We start from the raw sequence: 19,578 nt of genomic DNA on the forward strand, positions 1-19,578 counted from the left end.
TTAAGGTGACTATATTTAATGTTACATTGAAAGCTAAAATATAATAGACATTATTTATGTTTGTACAGGTACTTACCAAATAGAGACAAAATGACCAAAAACCACTACTTTTTTTCCTCTTGCGAAAAATAAATGATATCACGTATGTCATGAAGACCAAAGATGCTGCATAACCAAATATAGCCACTACCTGAAAATAATACAGAAAATATCAACATCAAAATAGGAAATGTCAACTGAGGGAAAAGTTAATTACAAATATTTTTAAATATCTTATTGCACATGTACTTTGCATAGTTTCTAAGTTTTTGTAATACAATAAAAATGAAAATATTTAATCATCAAAAATATTAATGTTAACAATTATTATGAATTACATCCTAAGATATTGTCATGTAATGTGCTACTTACCAAGGCAAACACTGTTTGACTTGTCAGAGGAACATGTATTATGCCTAACACATATAAAAATAAATACAATAAAAGGAGAATAAAAGTGTAGAGGTGAACATCCACCAGTGCCTGCCCACACCAGTAAGCAGAAGGATAGAGGCCCGAAGTCCACAGCTGGGATTTAACTCTCCTCTGATGAAAGAAGACAGAATAGACATATATATTCAATTGAAATTCAAATTCAAAACAAACACATGGAAAGGTTTATAAAATCCAAATATAACCTTCTAATATTCTTTAACTTTCTAATAATTTTATTTTCTTAAATAATTTTAATTATGTGTATATTATTTAGGAACCTGAGTTCTAAACGGCCAATTCCATCATGCTCATCATTCAGAAAATGGAATGAATGTTGTTTTATTTGATAGGTATGATTCACAACCACTTGAACTCATGAGTGATGAATAGTAAAAGTGGGCTACATAATGGTCAAGGCATTCCCCTGCTTCATGTCATTTTGTGACCTGAAGGACAATAGGTTCTCCACTAGACAAATACTCTCTGGGAGAGTAACTGACTCCGAATGGTGCAGGATGGTTTATCTTGATCTGATTTAACTGGTTTGCTTGGATAAGGGGCATAACCAGCATGAATATTACCAAAAAAAAAAAAAAAACTGTTTTCTCCACAGTAGAAAAGTGGTCCAAGTCTTACATTTGGTCTCAATTTCAACATCAATGATTTCCTCTTTGTGGTTAGGAAATAACATAGTTGGAAGTTTTATTGTATTTCCTTTTGGAGGTTTAAATTGAATCTCTGCAGAATTATTACACTTTTCCTGTAACTCTGATGTAAAAAATATTTTGTATTTTTAGAAGTGAATTTTCTGACTTAATAGAAATAATGCTTAATTACATTATCTAAAACAAACCTATATTATGCTTTTCTCATAGAAGATTCTGAACATATACCACTCAAGATACAATTGCTGAGTTTCCTAAAGTTTCTTTTTTTTTTTAAAGATTTATTTATTTATGCATACAAAAGCTGGGGTACAGGCCAGAGGTGTGGGGGGTGATAGGATTCACCAGAGACAGAGCGGGGCACAGAACAGGCAGATTGACTGAACTACACTGCTGAGGGGAGCAGCGGGCTAGTCAGGAGAGGTCTGCTGCACCATGTGGTTAGCTCCCTGGCCGGGGATTGAACTAGTGCTGCAGTGGCTGTGGATAGTTTCATAGGTTGCGTCTTAACCCCTTGTACCACCAGGGAGGCCCCCCTAAAGTTTATTTTCTCCCCCCAACCCTTTTCTTACTTTGTAATCGCTGACACTGCTCATTGCAATGTAAGGAGAAATACTGCATACAATGGAAAATATGAAAACGGAGGCCTCTGGCAGCCCACTCCAGGATATTGCATAATTCTGCAAATACAAAGGTACTTCAGTGACTATTTTAAAAAAGGAAACAAAATTATTCATCATTAAAAGTGTACATCTAGTTTATCAATATGGAGGTATGAAGAAGGGAAGGGGAAATAGCTTTGGATCATTGAATGAGGCTTCAACTCTTAGACAAAAAGAGAAATAAAAAAATAACTCTGTTGAAGAGAATTGAAATCAGGGTCTCACCGATGTCTGCACACACATGTTCAAGCAGGACTCGTCACAACCACCAAGAGGTGGAAGCAACCCTAATGTCCATGGCAGATAAATGGATGCACAAAATGTGGTATGTGCATACAATTGAAATATTATCCAGCTTTTAAAAGGAAGGAAATTCAGTTACAATAAAGTTGAATCTTGAGGACATTATTCTTTTTTTTTCTTTTTGTAGTCTATTTATTATTATTATTTTTTAAATTTTATATATTTTTTACATCATTTTTCATTTTTTTGCACAATGTATGCATTTTCATCTTGGTTATAGTCCCCATACAATTCCCACGCCCCTTGTTTTGATCTTACTCCCTCCTGCCCCCCTCCCCCATAGTGTGTCTCTGGTTTATAGTTGCTTGTTGATTTTGATTTTTACTTTATTATAATTAGTCTTTTTCCTGGTGCCTTATTTAGGTTTTCTAAATTCTGCTATGAGTGAGACCATCTGGTATTTTTCTTTTTCTTTCTGGCTTATTTTGCTGAGCATGATCCCTTCCAGCTCCTCCATGTTGCTGTAAATGGCATGAGTTTATCTTTTTTGATGGCTGAGTAATATTCCACTGTGTATCTGTACCACATCTTCTGAGAACATTATTCTAAAGGAAGTAAGCAGTCACAGAAAGATAAATACTGTTTGACTTGACTTATAGGAAGTGTTGAGACTAGTTAAATTCCCAGGAACAGACAGGAGAAAGGTGACTGCCAATTACTGGGGGGTGGGCAGGTGTGGTCTCTGATGGGTATAGATGGGCAGTTCTGCAAGAGGAGAAAGTTCTGGGGATCTGCTTCACAGGAATGGAAACATACTTTTTTTTTAAAGATTTATTTATTTATACATATAAGAACTGGGGTGTAGACCAGGGGTGCAGGGATGAAAGGAGTCACCAGAGACAGAGTGGGGAGCAAAACAGGCAGATCTACTGAAATACACTGCTGAGGGGAGCAGCGGGTGAGGCAGGAGAGGTATGCTGCACCATGTGGGTCAGCTCCCTGGTGGGAAATCGAAATCATGCTGCATGGCTGGGGATCGCTTGATAGTGCTAAGATTTTAACCCCTGCTCCACCAGGGTGGACTTAACACTATTGAACTGCACTTAAAAGTGATTGAAATGATAGATTGCATGTGTTTTTATTACCACAATACAGAAAATAACAACTCTGAAATTATGATCCTAGGGAAACAGATTACCCAGGTCTGCTCACAATGCTAGAGCTGGAGAGTGCAGACCTGGGCAGCTGCGTGGGTGTGCTCTCCTATGCATAGACCCAAGAAGGAAACTTGTGCCACCAGGCTCATCTTCAACAACATGGACTTTGAGCAGTTACCTCCAGTTCATTGTCCCCTGGGGGCTGGCCTGAGCTCGGGCAGGTCCAGGGCTGCCTTCTAGGTAGAATTACAGGGGAGCAGTTGGAGTAGCCTGTTTCAAAATAATTCTATAGTTCTCCAATTTTATTTAAGGTTTTGGAGTCTATACCACAAGTGCCAATTTTTCACCAGCTTCATAAGAATGGTTGAGAGGGGAAAGATGGGGGCCATAGGGAGGTACTAAGAGTGTGGCCATGGGGCTTTTGTCCATTTGTATGCTGAACAAACAGGTGAGGACAAGAGGAAACTAAAGGACCAAGTGGGGGTAATATCCATTTTTTTCTCCTGCTAACTGGTTCTACTTTCTGGGTAGTTCTCTCTCAGGAGTGTTCCACCAACTGCTCTTCCTTGTACCCCCAGCACCAGCAATGCAGAAAGGCTCCAACTGAATGGACCTCTCTGTCACAAAATAGGCTTCCCTTTTTGATGGCCCCTTTTCTAATTCCGTTAATTGCTCTTCTGCCCTCCTGGTTTGAAACACTTGGAGTCAGCTTTGAGAGATCCTTCTTGGGTTTCCCTCAGTATCTAACCAAAAGCTCATAATCACCTTTAATACTTAAAATAGAGAGACACTAATCATGCAATGGTTGGTGGAAAGAACAGGGAAGCAAGAAGCCACTGTCACTTTTGGACAAGAGGAACAAAAGGAGGGGGTGTGACTGGGGCCCGTTGTACCAGGCCCCCCTGCTCTCCAGGCCCTCCCACTGCTTCCAGCAGCCTAAACCCAGGCTGTAGCCCACTGGCGGGGATACCTGGAGAGACAGCATGTGTGTGTCAGGGGCCTCTGCTGCATAGAGCAACTATGAATAGACAAAGGAAATAATCAGAAAGCGCATAGCCCAAGAACTGGCAGATTCTCCTTCGTATTAGCCAATCTATTACCACTTAGTCAATGGTGAGTCCACTAACAAGTTATATTAGTTTTGTAAGAATCTAAAGCCAGGTTACATTTCTGTAATCAAGTATGAAAAACTTTTCAGAGAACTCCCTAGGAGACTATGACACAATATGACAGAATTCTTCCATGAGAATTCTCTAATAGTAACTTAAAAAAAAATCATATTTTGCTAGAGGAAATCCGCTTAAAATGTGAGGACAAAATAATAATTTTTAGAATGAATCAATTTAAATACTCAAAAGCTAAGAAGGAAATAAACATGTTTCTTGTCAAATTCCTAATCTTGTGCTGTTCAGCACAAGAACATCTTATACTCACAATAGGAAATGAGCTTCTCTGGGTCTGAATAGACTGTGTGTGGTTCAACATGCCAAGCAGCCCGTTGCTGATGACGTTCATCAGGATGGGAAAGCAATGCAGCCTCCTGGTATTGCACACAACTGAAAATCTATAATCCTTCAAGCAAAGTGAAGAAAAGCAAAGTGAATAATATTAATTCTAAACCTTTGTTTATTTTTTTTAAAGATTTATTTATTTATTTATACAAGCACTGGGTACAGTCAGAAGTGCGGGAGGGTGAGAGAACTCACCAGAGGGGGAACAGAACAGGCAGACTGATGAAATACACTGCTGAGGGGAGCAGCGGGGGTGGCAGGAGAGGTCTGCGTGCCATGTGGGACCCTTGCTGGCAGCCGGGGATTGAACGGGTGCTGCAGAGGCTGCGGGCAGCTTCGCAACCCAGCGCTCAACCGCTGCGCCACCGGCGAGGCCCTAATTCTGAACCTTTAAAGAACAAAGCTTTTCCACGTGAGATTCTAACTGCCACTTCCTGGCTGTGTGGCTATCGTCAGGTGAATGGACCTCTCTGAGCTAGTCCTGTGGCTCTTGGAAGGCATGGAGTAGGCAACATGGGCTTTCATTAGCACGAATAACTTTAGCTCACATCAGCCCCATTTCACTAGTGAGGACATTTCAGCTGAAGGAATTTAACAGTGGCTCTGACAAAGAGACTTTCAGATTCTGGAGACCAAACAAAAGAACCCTAATTTCAGGGATAGGAAATAAGCCTGGGGTTCATAAATATCCATGGTGACCCTGGCTGTGAACCATTTGCTCACTATTTATTTGCTCACTAGTTATGTTCTTTATGTGTATGAAAATGTTCATCTATTTATCAGGAGGTTTGGTACTGTTTAAATATTTTCAATAGTTCACATAATAAATATGTTGGATAAACAGCAAGTAAAGCAGGTTCCTACAGCTGGCACAAAGGTTGCATGTTGTTCTAATGTACTTCATTCAGTTACAGCTGACTCCAAAGGTATATGTTAAGAGACTTTTGATTTTATTTCCATTATCAAATCCATTCCATTTGTTTTTATTTCCATTATCACGAGAAATGCAAAAGTAGTTTTATTTAATTTGGCTCCCTGTTTTTCATTGGAATTTAAAATCAAGAGTTTTACTTGCAATTAGGCTGCATTTTTAATAATCTTGTTCCTGGAAGAAGCTCTGTTGCTTATTCCCTTTTAACCAGATTGAAACATGTTGAAATTGTAGATGGAAAACATTGTTCTCTCTGTTTCCATGGGGCTGCTATACTGTCTTATGTTTCCTCAAAATATAAAATTATTTTGGGGGATATGGGGTAAGATTCTTTAAATTCATCATTATGTTGATTGGTAATGACAAAGTCAAAGGTTTCTGAATAATATTACATTTAACTAATTTCAAATAAATGTAGAAATCATCTCATTCAAAAATCTGGATAGAAAATGTTTCATAAAAATAGATTTGAATTTCACAGCTTAATTATTCACTAACGACGCAAAATGTTTTCGAGTCAAGTTGCTGTATATTAACAGGGTTCAAGCCTGCCATTTTTAAAAGTTAAAATTTAGCATTTCATTAACAGTTTTTTCAAAGAAAGCAAAAATAAGAGGTCAGAGACCAGCACACCTTGGGTTTCCCAGCCACAATAATGGCACCGTTGTATGACAAGTCATCAGTGCCGTTTCTGTTTTCAAAGTCATCTACTTCCAAAAGTAAGTGTTGATGCTTCAGTGACTGTATGAAATCTTCAATATTTGATTCTAGTAAGAAATCAGTAACAGAAGACCATATAAATGCAACAGCATAGGTGTCAAATTTTTTAAAGAAACCACATACAAATTGAATGTCACTGTTCATATAAGATCATGTGAGGCATGATGATAATATTGGCCCCTGAAACAAGTTACCCCTCCAAATTCTACTAATTAAATCATACACTGGTCAGGCTCATGGACTGGCTAACTACCCCTGGGACAAGGTGACCACAGCTCCTCCCCAGGTCCCACAGACACCACCAGCAGCTATAGTTGTTCCCGGAGACAAACAAGTCCCTACAGTTACTTTCTAGGAAATTTTATCCGGGGAAGGGCCTAAAGTAACCCTAGACAAAGTACACATTTTTTTCTTTATAATCTGCTCTATTTCCCCAGAGGTGCTACTTAACAGTAGAAACGATGTCTTGAATATTGTCTTTCTATTCACCTGTGTTATTGATGATCAGCAGGCTGCTCCGAGGATCTTGGGGAAGTTGTCCAGGAGAGAGAAAATACAGTTCAGGTTTAAATTCCCAGTTACTTTTCTGGTCAATCAGTGTAGCTTCAAGCACACTTTCCATAATGAAAGGGAACACTGCAATTCCAAAGACCAACAACCTACCAGGATAGAACGATGACTATGTGAGTCTACAGCTGCTGTATTTCTTTAGTCAAACATTGTGTAAATATTGTTGGATGCCAATTCTGCTCGATGCCAACCACCATCGCAGGTGCTAACATCCTGAAAGCCATACTTTAGCATGCTGCAGAGCACCAAAAGGTTTTGCTCCATAAACACCAGCCTATCAAGCCACCGAAACGATGTAGACATTTGCGTAAGGCTGATGGAGGGCTGACATACAGGGATTCCCACTGTCAGCAAAATCAAATGCTCATTTTTCCCACCCTCAGGCAGGAATGTTGGGTACTGTATTCTAGTTTAAAATTCTCTTTCAGTTTTTCCCGTTTTTGAAACTCATTATGTAAAAAAGCCACAGTGCTCGGATACTCACAGAGTCAAAAGCTCTTTTGTTCCACGTTTTAACTTCAAGAAACGGAGCCAAGCTACTGCACAGACCTGCATTCTCCACAAACCCATGTCCGTTACAGGCTTCTGCATTTCAGGGAGAGCAGAACGAACTGACTGTGTTTTGTGCAGGTTTTCTGTGTCTTTTATCATTTCTGCTTGTTCAAAATCTGCATGTACACATATATTAGTAATGCCATTCATCAGTTTTCTCTTTTTCAGTGATATGAAAAATTGCTTTGAAATATTTGTGGTTATGAAACAAACAATATAAGAAACAAATTATGTTTATGACATCCAGATTCAATAAACACAGAGATAAGACAGGCTGAATTCATACCAAAAGGAAAATTCATTAATTCACTATGGCCAGTTTTTCAAAAGGTAGAGAAGGTTCCATATGTAACAAGATTCTGAGGAAGTCCAAGCCATATTCTCCATAGAAATAGCCAAGAATTGATGCCTAAATGTCTGCTTGTGAGCTATCAGTAATTCAGTAGGTGGAGGATTACCAGCTCTGAAAGGTCCAGAGCTATCCCTGATTCCCACATGGGGACTTAAAGTAATGATCTGGAGAAAATCACTCAGCTGCTGTTAGTGTCACATGTCAAACAGCACCAATGACACTGGGTGGAAAGGCTGGTTACTGTAGGAAGGTAGTACAATATAGCCACACATTGATCAAGGTGTTAAGCATAAGGACCCCATAAATGACAACTTTTCTCCGCATTGCCCATTAAAATACACAAGAGATGTTCCCACGATTTCTCCCATTAACACCTTAGTAGAATTTTTAACAAGCTAAGAAATCTCTGCTCAGATTTCATGACCAGGACTGAGAGCCTTTCACATTCATTCTCAAAGGATCCAAGAAACAGAGAATATCTGGGGATAGGAGAAAATGCTAACATTGAAGGCAATAGCTTCCAGAGAGCAATCTGGTATTTCCCAAGATGGAATCTGTGTTCAGTCCTGGTAATGATGTTAGGAAACAATGGCAGCCCTTCCCTGACAGCAGAGTCAAATTTGGAATTTGTCACATTCTTTGGGGTGAATCATATAAAAACCATTATAAATAAAACATAACTATAAAGCAAATTGATTCATGGTTGTTTGGAAATTGATGTTCTGTGAATTCTACAAATGGCCTGACCTTGTCTGATAGCTGATGTTCCTTCCAGTTTCACGAAGACTTCACTCAGAGTTGACATGGAAATGTCGTAACTCATCACTCCCTGGCTGGAACACTTATCCAGGTCAGAGAAAAGGTCTGGGGCAGCAGAGACATTTGACATACACATCAGTAACTCAATCTAGCAGATTAATACTTATTTAAAAGATGATGCAAAGGAGCCTCCCTGGTGACCTAGGGGTTAAGTCTCAGCTTAAAATATACAAGCATGTCAAAACAAATATTTCCAGTGTAGAACATTAGTTTCTCCTTCTCCATCCTATCCAGCTGCCTCTTCTATTGTTTCACAATAATAACGCCACATTTTCTCCAATGACCGAGGCAGAATTCTAGATGTCCCTCTTGATTTTTCCTCATGTTCCACCCAGAGGTCATCAGGAAGATTCTTTAGCATTATCTCCGCATGTGTTTCAGATCTACCCACTTCTACCCATTTCTCACCCAACACCACGCTATCCCCATCACGATAACCTATTACCTAATCTCTGAAAAGTTCATGTAGCTGCTCTCCCACATGCAGGGACAATCTCTTGTCCCTCTATATCCAGAGAATGAAAATGTAAGTCACGGCACATCAGTTATTCCATTTAGTGACTTTCAGTGGTTCTTTCATGCATTTAAAATAACTCAGAGACCACACAACAGCCTCCAAAGCTCCACATGAGCAAGTTGCTATTCCTACAGCCCACCACCCCCACTTGCCACTTCCCCCCTCACTGTACCCTCTGCTTGGAATGCCCCTGACCATTCAAGAACTTCTGTGGCCACCTGTGACCACACTATACAAATCACAGCCCCACACCAGACATCTCTCTAACCCATACGGCCTTCTTTATTATTTTATTGTACGATTGTTATACAGTTTGCTTTATTGTCTGTGTCCACTTGTCCACCCAATGGAATGTAGGCTTCATGAGAGTAGGAGCTCATATCTCTAATTGTGTATCCCTAGCACCTTGGACATGTCTATTACGGAGGAGTTAAAGAGAGGCACCTGCACAGTCACAGGTGAGCAGGAGAACTACCTCTTTAAACTTAATGTTTAAACTCAAAGGAAGCTATTAATCAGAAAAGACCAAGGTACATTTCCTCACTTAAAAGTCAGAGAAAATTATAGCACCCACTTCATAGACCATTCGAGAGGACTAAGTAAATCGATATATATGAACCCATAAGAACAGCACCTGACTCATAGTAAGCATCGTGCAAAGGGTCAGCAATTAGGACTCCTTATCAAAAAAGCCTACTTGGTACAGCTACCCAGCAGGCTGCGAAACTATGGTGAAGACCTTGTGGAATAAACTCCATTCTTCTCTGTGAAATGAATGCACACATTAAACCAAATTGGAAAGGGAACCTGTGGCATACGCCTTAATGCTTTACCCCTCATCTCCTGCACTTACACCTGCAGTAAATCTGCCCGAGGGCAGTTTTTCCTTTACTTTGAAGGGTACTCAGCTCATATTGAACACAAGTCAGAAGGGTCAGAAAATCAAAGCTCCTGGAAGCACCTCATGAACAGTAATGGATAAGGAAGGATGACCAGCACCCCAGCTCTATCCTGCAGGGATACAACTCTACGTCCAGTTATTGATATTCACTTATTATATCCCCAGCAGTATTTCTCCCCACTGCTTATGGCAATAACTTGCTCAGTAACTCAAAATTCCCCGGCTTCCTCCTGTTTCCTACTGGTGCTTCCAGGCATCAGTTACCAAACAAATGACTTGCTCGAAAATCCTCAGCTCAAGTTCTGCTTTTTGGGGAACCCCAACTAAAATGAAACCCAAATCCATGAAACGATGAAGATTATAGTAATAATATGAACATCCGCTCCCAAAAGGCATCCATAGAAATAATATTTAAGTTACCTGGAAACTTATTTGTCTTTTCCAAAGGCAAAGTATACACGAGCTTTTCTGTGCTTTCTGTTTTTAATACAGCATCAGGGATATGATGATTAATGAAGGATGTGGCTTTTTCTGGATCACATATCTCATTTCTGTACAAACTAATATTTAAAAGAAAAGACAATTCATTTGTATTTGTCCATCACTAACATGAGAGAAGAGCTCTTATTGAATATCTCTCCTTTGATTACTACTTTTACTGGACTTTATGCGACAAACAAAATGAAGAACTAACAGTAATAATAATGTCATTGTTTTGAAAAAAAGCTTATGATCTATACAGAGAAGCTGTGTAAACTCAGAACAACTACAAATACACCAAAGAATACAGCATATAATTGAAAGTATTTATCAAGTATGAAGATAGATTAAGGAGGTAAAAGCAGGAGGCAGAAGAGACTTTCCAGGGAAATAATTATTACAGCAGACTGGGAAGGTATCAGGGATTAGCAGTGAAGAGGGAAATTTGGCCTACATGTGTGTTTTCCTTGGCTGTGGGTTGTTGTTTCATTTTTTAAGTTTTTTAGCCTTTCTTGTTAGATGCAATTTCTTCACTCTCTACTGCCAACTTCACTCCCACTTTTGACACCAGCTTTGGAAATTATCTGATGATGTGCCAAAAATGAAGACATATTATGGAATTTTTCTGGATCAGCTGAGGTAAATGGAGGGTAGGAAGAAGGTAGAAGCTTAAAGGGCTACACAGAACAGCTCCTTGGCCAAAGTGGTCCATGAAGTAGCCCTGTGGGCATCCGTCCCCCTGGGCTTACCACTTTGAAGCTTTGCCTGTCATTAGCATTAGTAAGGATATAAAGAGGCAGGAATGGAGGAAAAGCATTTAGGAAGCACTATCCATTAGTGCCACAGGCTGATTCTCTCACAAATGCTACTTTTTCCAAGTCAGTGCTGAAAAATTTGTACTGAACTTTATGTACGCAAGATAGCTCCAGTCTGTCTCCAAAATCTTTACCTTAAATGATAGCCAAGACCCCATCTTCTCTTCAAAAAGACAGAGGAGCCTGCACCCTTCAGCCTCCCACTGGACATGATTACTTTTCTATCTAAGTGAAAAAAGAAGCAAGAGTCAAGGATATTAGGAGCCATTTCTTCATGCTCTCAAAAGTCTAAGTAAGGAGTCAAAGCTCAGAAGTGTTCTGTGGCATGACTAAAGCTAATGAACATTTAAATGTTTGAAATATGCAATAACATTCATGCAATTAAAATGAGCTGATGGATTCCAGTCTTTTTCAGTGCCCTCCTTTATGCTTTTGCAAAAGAAAAAACAATTCTCTAGGCATATTGTCTACTCTGGATGCTAAAGAATGAATGAATTGGGTATTTTTCAACCAAATCTATGCTAAAGGGCTCCCTAGGTGGCCTAGGGGTTAAGTCTCAGTGCTATCACTACTAAGGCCTGAGTTTGAATTCTGCCAGGGAGCTGACCCACATGGCACAGCAGACCTCTCCTGTCTCCCTGCTGCTCCTCTCAGCAGTGTATTTCAGTTGATCCACCTGTTCTGCTCCCCACTCTGTCTCTAGTGAATCCTCTCACCCCCCACACCTTTGGCCTATACCCCAGTTCTTCTATACACACACACAACATTAAAAAAAATCTGTGCTAAAGATTCACATATTTAAATTGACGAATAGCTGGTCTGAAAAAAAAATCACAATTTTTTATTAGCGCTCACAATCTACCCAATGCACAGATGGCAAGGAAGTTTACAGCGGCAGTGGCCTCTTGCCATGCTCTACAGCACATAGAACACTGGAGCAGAGAGGTAAGTATGGCAGATCTCTAGCTCTGGGAATAAACATTTCCCAAATTCTTTATTTGCTACTAACATTAGAACACCATAATTACCAGCCAGGAGGTCAGCTTCATCCATGAAATTGGTACTCAAGAGAATCACCCGGTTTGCTTTGCGCTCTTTGAGGAAGCTCCAGACCCTGTGCCTTGAAAAGGGATCCAGTCCTGCCGTTGGTTCATCTAATATCAAAACCTACAGGGTGACAAGGTATAAAACGAGTCTCTCTCCCACCTTAACTACCTCTACATGGCAGCTTAGAAACAACAAAAGATAGTAATGATGCTGCAACTATTTATGCCCAATATACCTATATACACAGTAAGAAGAGTGAGTTTCTTTTGATATGTTATAATGAAAGTGCTACTATTTCTCGTGGCAAAAGAAGAGCTTAACTTTTAATTGATAGTCAATCTGTTTTCCTCCACTTGCATGATCTCACTTACTTGAGGATCTCCTAAAATGGCAATACCAAGGGTCAGCTTTCTTTTCTGTCCTTCACTTAAGAGCTTAGCAAGATCATCCTGAATGTTTTGTATGTCCAATTCCAATAAAATTCTTTGTACCTAAACAAGAAAACATACAAAGCTTGAAATACCAGCTGATCCACATTATGTAATTTTAATTGTTCATTGTAACAGTAGCTATTTTTTATAGGGCCTCCTTGTCTAAATTGTATTCATAACAGGGCAGGTACAATACTGAGGGGGATTTGAGGTCATGATTTAACTGGCAAGTGGTTGGCAGGTAAACTAATCCCAGCAAGCCTGTCTACCTCTTGTTCCACTTTCTGTGGCTGAATTCCTCTTATTTTAGCAAACAGCCTGAGGTTTTCCTTCACAGTGAGCATGTCGAAATGAATATTGAATTGAGGACAAAAGCCAGTTATCTTTCTGTTTTCCTCCAAGTCTTGCTCTTCAGAGAGGTCTTTATTGTAGACGGTAACTGATCCTAAGAATAAAAGTTAAAAATAACATTGTCAAGATAACAGGTTTTATTAATGCTTGAAGATCTTACTTAGGAAAACATTGACATGTATTCACAAATGTCTAAAATAATGACTCCAAGTTTTTCAACAACTACCAATTTTTCCCACATGAGTAGTGTATTTGCCCTGAGAAAGTAGAATCAATATACTGAATTTCATAAAAATTGGGGAAATACAAAATACATTCAAAATCACTGTGTTTAATAATTCAGAAAAACAAGTATTATTTTCTCGTATGCAGTCAAATTTAAACATTAAAACAAGAGAGGCATGCCTATGACCTGATTCAATTATCAGACATCTTGCCCTTCAGATATCTTTTTGCTCACCTTCTGTTGGAACAGACAACCCATTAAGGATGTTTAGTAATGAAGACTTGCCAGCTCCACTATGACCCAGAAATGCTGTGATTTGACCTTCATATATGTCCAGGAACAAACCTGTTTGTAGAATGAAGTATCAACATTATAAATAAAGGGCATTAGGCAGGGCTGATACTAAAAACAGAGCAAGACTATTTTAGTTTTGTATTGCCAAATACTTCAAAAGTAAAAAAAAAAATCAATATTTTCTGGTTGCTAAAATAATTATGTTTACTGTAGAATGTTTGAAAAATAAATATAATTACTTAGAGGATAAGATTAAATTAACCATAATTACAAATATTAACCTTGTAATACACTTACTTCCAGTAGATTTGCATGTGCATATAAGTATGTAAAAATATATATATATTTAGAAACTTTAATCAAAATCTATTCTTTTATAGTCTTTTTTTCAGATATTAAACCATAAGCATTTTTTATGGCATTAATTAACTTCTAAAATACATTACCAATAATTTATTTTTCCCAATGCCCATTTTTCTATTCTTTTGTTATAAACTTTTTACATTCACATCTCAATAAAAGAATCACTTAACTAGCTTCATGATGGAAAGTTGTTGGCCAGAGCAAGATAAAATTCTTAAGAATCTTATAATACATTATATTTAAAAGATCAGTCCTTCCAATTAAATTATGTAACCACTTTCAAACAACGCTGAAATTAATTGTGACTGGGCCTGCAATTCCACTTCATCCATTTTCTATCTGAATGATCTCAGATAAAACTAAACTCTAAAAGGTTCAGTTTATTCAGCTACTCAGTGTGTTGGTAATGATAATTTATGTAAAGAGAAAATTCTTCCTATTTTGATCTAATTCATTAAAACCCTCACTTATAATTTGATGAAGAAGTTCTAAAGATCATTGGAAAAATAAACTCAAATCATTAAGAAAAATTAATGAAAAGTATGATTAGACTTGACACAATGTGTTAAAATACACTGGAGAAATATAAAAATTAAATAATATATTACTAATACAAGAATATTAGTAGAGTCAATATAATAATTAAAATGGTATGTTACTAGTCCAGGATACATACACTGACCAACAGAATAGAATAGAAGCCTTTTTAAAATGGACCAAAGTAAAAATAAGTAATAAAGATGCATGAAATGGTCTTTCAGATTCACCAAAAAGATTAAACAATTTCTAATATTGGGACAACTAAAAAAGTACATTAGTAAAATTTATGGATTTCTTTAAGATGGAAAAAGAGTATATTCAAGGATAAGAAAAAAAGTAGCACTAGTTATCTTGAAAATGACCCGTGAAATGAATTCCAGCACAGGGTTTAATGTAGGATCTTTTTTTTTTTTTGCACCCATGCTATTGATTGTTAAATGTAATAGTCTGATTATGAGTCTAAATAAATGTGTCTTAAAAAAAAAGAATAATTGCATTAGATAAAAATAAGGCATGTCACTTGAACTTACCAGTAATATTTTTAATGATTTATTTTATTTATTTATGCATAAAAGATGGGGTATAGTCCAAAGGTGCAGGGGATGAGAGGATTCACCAGTGACAGAGTGGGTGGCAGAAAAAGTGGATCTACTGAAATACACTGCTGAGGGGAGCAGACAGGAGACAGGAGGGGTCTGCTGCTCCATGTGGGTCAGCTCCCTGGCCAGGAAACGAACTCAGGCCACAGTGGCTGGCTATACCTTAATAGTGCTGAGACTCAATCCCAAGGACACCAGGGAGGCCAGATAAGGGATTTTAAATATACATCCCAAGGTGTCCAATGTCATAAGAAGAACTAGGTGCATGGGGAGGAGCAGGCTGAGATGGTGTCACCTGGTCAGGAATCTCAGTTCAAAGCAAGAGTTTCAGTCCAAGAAAACAGATCATTAGTCACAGAGCATGTCTGTGCAGCCTGTGCTCTGTGTGTGTGCAGATTCAGATGCTAGGTATGGTGCCCTGTCCTTCCTCCCAGGCCCTATCATTCCAGAATCACTCCAATTTGCTCTGTTATTCCTGTTTGTTTTTAATGTATTGTTGCTCATTCCTTTTAATCTTTTTAAGATTCTGCTACTGTTGAAAATAGAAGAACTTATTGCAGAAGTTTAAGATGTTTAAACATAAGAAGCAACTCAGTCATTGATATGTGTAGAAGCAGTTCAGAAGGTGCTCTGGAAACTGAAATGATAAATTTAAAAATATTTCAATCTCTCTGTGGTTAAAAGTAAGAAGAAGCCAAATCTACATAGTATTCGATGAGAAAAATCTGGAGAGAGAACATGTATACTGATAAGCATGTTAAATGGTCGAAGTACATAGTGAATCTCAAAGGAGTAAGGAAGAGCAAGTAGAGGGGTGCTGCATTTGTCAGAAAACAATCTAAGCAAATACACAGCAAACTATCAACCTTTTGGGGGGATCTATGGTTTTTCTTTGCTAATTATTAAGTTCTCAATTGCTTGTAAAACTCATTCAACTCCCTCCTAAAAATTATTATTTAAAACATGCTATTCTCTATGAAACATGGGCACTTATTTTGATGCTTATTTAAATGTTTGTTATAAAAAGCTATATTTGTGAGAATATGCAGTATCAGATAAATTGGTTCACTGACATTGTAAACTATGTCACAGGGCAGTGACTTGTGACATATAATCCATGATCAAAACTGCAGCTTATTTTGTCTTAATCTCACAGAACATGGAAACTATGCAAATTCCCTGCTAGTATAAAACATAATTTATGTATTTTAAGTCAAGATTTCCTTCCTCAGCATGCAAAAAAATAAAATATTGTTTATCATGAATTCATGTTGAAAAACAAAGAGAAATCACAATTGTCATTTGTACGAACCATTTTCGTAAATTTGTAATGAAACATTTGGAAGGATTTCACATCCAGGTATTAAACAGGTCAAATTCCAGATGATGGAATTAGATTATATCTCTTTTCTTTTTTTTCTTTTGTTTTTCCATATTTTCAAAGTTTTCCTTCATTTTATCCCATTCTTTTTATCAAAAAGTGAATAAAAACAATGAAATGTTTTTCTCTACCTTTCAATGCTTCAATCTTTGCAGACCTTCTTTGGTATTCTTTTTTAACATTCCTGATTCTGAAATGACAAAAGAGTTACTTCCTTAGCCAACACAGAAGTGACAACAGTATCTAAAGTAACAACAGATCAGGAACAATGCTAGATAGAGTTTTAGGTGCCATCAGTGCCTTCCTTTGAGATAAAAGATGTTAAAGCCATTCTACATAGAAAGGTAAAGTATTATTTTCTGTTGCTTCTCTTGAGATGGAAAATAAATGTCTAGAAGGTTACAAAAAATTATTAGGATTTTGCTTAGAAAAAGAGAATGTTCTGTAATGATCCTCACTTCCTCTAGTCTCTTGGCAGTTTTTCTTGGACAGGTCAGCTCACTTAACTGCACTCTTTCGCCACTAATGATTTCAGTATTCCTCTTTTGTTCTTTGTCTTTCGGATAAATGTTTTCTATGGAGCTGGAAGAGAAAGGCTGTTGCCCTCAGAATTAGAAGGACATAATTTGGGTGCATAAGGTCACTCTGTATTTGTCATAGAGGGAAATATTTCACTTCCCAGCTTCAGTTCTATTTTATTCACCTCCCTTCACTTCCTGGCATCTCTATAGAGTAGCCAGATGTTTAGAGCATAAACTCAGGAGCCAGATGGGATTCCAATCCCAGTTCCTCATTTATCTGTGTTACATTAGGCAACAGACTTAACCTTTTAGTACTTCGCTTTTCTCATTTTTTAAATGGGCAAAATAAAAGTGTCTCACAAGATTTTTGTGAAAATTAAATGCATCTCTGAAAATTAATTGCATCATAGAGGAGACTGAGACAGAGTCCAAGATTATACATCAAATGAGAGGGGCATGTGGTATGACAAACTTGAGAACTGGAGTCCAAATTTCTTACTTCTTCCATCACTCCATGTAAAACAGATAACACCAAGGAAGAAAGGAGTCAAAGAGAGAAAAGAGCATATCTACATGTAAGAGGTGGGGGGCGAAAGACAAGATCAAGGAGGATGACAGAGTGGAAAGTGATGTGGTAACATTATCTGTAACTAGGCAAAGAGAAATTCCCTTTCAAGTAGCAGGTAAAAAACATGCTGGGGTGATGGCTCTGGGGCTCCAAGTGACATCCACAAAAGCAAGCTGTTCTTCAGTGTTTTGCTGCAGGCTCAGCTGGTCGTTGGTTAATAACTGATTAGCCTTGCTCCCATATATTAGTATGTGAGATCACCTGATGGCTTCTTTTCCTCGGAATTCTGGAGATACCGGCTCAAAATAATCATTAGGAGCATGTTCAAGATCTGTCTCCTTTCTGATGACCTTATTACCAATCCTTTTGCGTCGGAAACAAGACGATGAGTTCAGAAAAAATAGTGGAGCATAACGGCGCTCATTTCCATCTAATTAATCAAGAGGCAATAAAATATCACAACAACAATATCAGAACTATAAGCAAAGAAGCTTCGTTCAGTCTTGGGTTTTTAATCACTGTAGAGAAATTCTTTCCCTTCTAAGTTCCTATCATTGAGAAGACGTGATAATGCAGTAAACAGTGAGAATTCAGAGGAAATAACATATCATCCTAAAAGTCACACAGTATAATAGAACTTCTGACAAAGGACAAATCAAAGTTTGATCAAAAAGGCAGTTGGCAGAATGAATCAATTCAAACACCTGAGAAAAAAGTTTTAACTGGCACGTAGAAATAATTGGAAACATGCTTGTGAATTTAAGAACGTACTTGACCACAACAGATGAGTGAACACAATACTGAAATCTATGTGCTCTGTGAATCAAAAGGGCAAGAAGAATTTCTAATTATTCAAGATGAACAGATGATCATTTTCCAGATTTTAAAACAATGAGCAGTATTTGTTGTTAGTGTCATCCTGCACTAATCAGAAGTGACAGAGAGAAATAAATACATAGATATATATCAAGACAAACTGAAATCCAATCCAAATGGAAGGGACACTGAAAAATAAGATAAGATAGTATATGGAAGAAAAGCCTTCTAATTCCATTATGTGTGAAGGAATTCTGGACTTATACAAATTCTCTCATTGTTTGCAAGATAAAAATCTAATACAATGCTGCAAATATATTAATATATATAAAAGCTCAGAATAATGCTGCAAGTTTCCTCTCTAATTTTCCTTTTGCTATTTCCTTCGAGGATGGACATCTCAAGTGTTTCATCCAGAAACAGGGCACAGTGAGGAAGACCTCACTATATTGTGTCTGAGTTTCTTTCTAACTGTGCTCAGATGTTTGAAATCATCCCTCATTCTTATAAGAAGAAGAAAATTTTATTAGGAAATGCTTGGAAATGCTTTAGGGTACTTGAAAAAAGAAACAAAATTATAATTCACATTGCAACTATCATTGCTGTATTAACTATTAGGTGTATTATATTAAAGTCAGAAGAATACATTTTTACCTAAAAATTCCTTGAGACCATTAAAACTACAAAGGTGAAATAAAGAACTCATTTAGCTTGTGATGGGAAATATTTGTTTTTCTTCATTTCTTAAAATATATTTACATAACCTTAAGAAAAAAAACTTGAGTGTGATCAATATCTATAGAATTATGACAAAAAATCCACTGCTACTTACAAGGTAAGATTTTGTCAAAGTATAATGCCAATGCCAAGTAGAATAGAGCATCAAAAGCCAATATGGCAAGAATTGCTATCATTATATATGAGTCTCCTGAAGAGTCAGAAAAACTTATGCCATTTGTTGTATAATCCAGGTGCATAATCTAAGATTCAAACAAAAATAACAATTAATATTTAAGTAAATAAAAGTAATACAGTATAACATTAAGGAGAATCATTTTAAAAAGTAAATTTT

General features: G+C 37.5%; 1 protein-coding gene across 1 annotated transcript in view; it reads right to left on the reverse strand.

Annotated features, from left to right (window-relative positions):
• LOC311173963 (ATP-binding cassette sub-family A member 9-like) overlaps window positions 1–19,578 on the reverse strand; it is a gene marked incomplete at both ends in the record, with an annotated part of 103,778 nt that overhangs the window by 72,441 nt on the left and 11,759 nt on the right. Inside the window, 17 exons of the mRNA XM_084238047.1 lie at window positions 77–190; window positions 412–585; window positions 1,712–1,819; window positions 4,636–4,773; window positions 6,277–6,410; window positions 6,853–7,022; window positions 7,418–7,601; window positions 8,585–8,701; window positions 10,495–10,634; window positions 11,504–11,594; window positions 12,398–12,536; window positions 12,788–12,907; window positions 13,117–13,292; window positions 13,659–13,769; window positions 16,733–16,791; window positions 17,952–18,120; window positions 19,339–19,486. Of these exons, the coding sequence (XP_084094173.1) occupies window positions 77–190; window positions 412–585; window positions 1,712–1,819; window positions 4,636–4,773; window positions 6,277–6,410; window positions 6,853–7,022; window positions 7,418–7,601; window positions 8,585–8,701; window positions 10,495–10,634; window positions 11,504–11,594; window positions 12,398–12,536; window positions 12,788–12,907; window positions 13,117–13,292; window positions 13,659–13,769; window positions 16,733–16,791; window positions 17,952–18,120; window positions 19,339–19,486 (2,292 nt within the window). The remainder of the gene's footprint in view (window positions 1–76; window positions 191–411; window positions 586–1,711; window positions 1,820–4,635; window positions 4,774–6,276; window positions 6,411–6,852; window positions 7,023–7,417; window positions 7,602–8,584; window positions 8,702–10,494; window positions 10,635–11,503; window positions 11,595–12,397; window positions 12,537–12,787; window positions 12,908–13,116; window positions 13,293–13,658; window positions 13,770–16,732; window positions 16,792–17,951; window positions 18,121–19,338; window positions 19,487–19,578) is intronic.

The sequence above is a fragment of the Talpa europaea genome (genome assembly GCF_964194135.1).
Source record: "Talpa europaea genome assembly, chromosome: 7".
NCBI classification, from domain to species: Eukaryota; Metazoa; Chordata; class Mammalia; order Eulipotyphla; family Talpidae; genus Talpa; species Talpa europaea.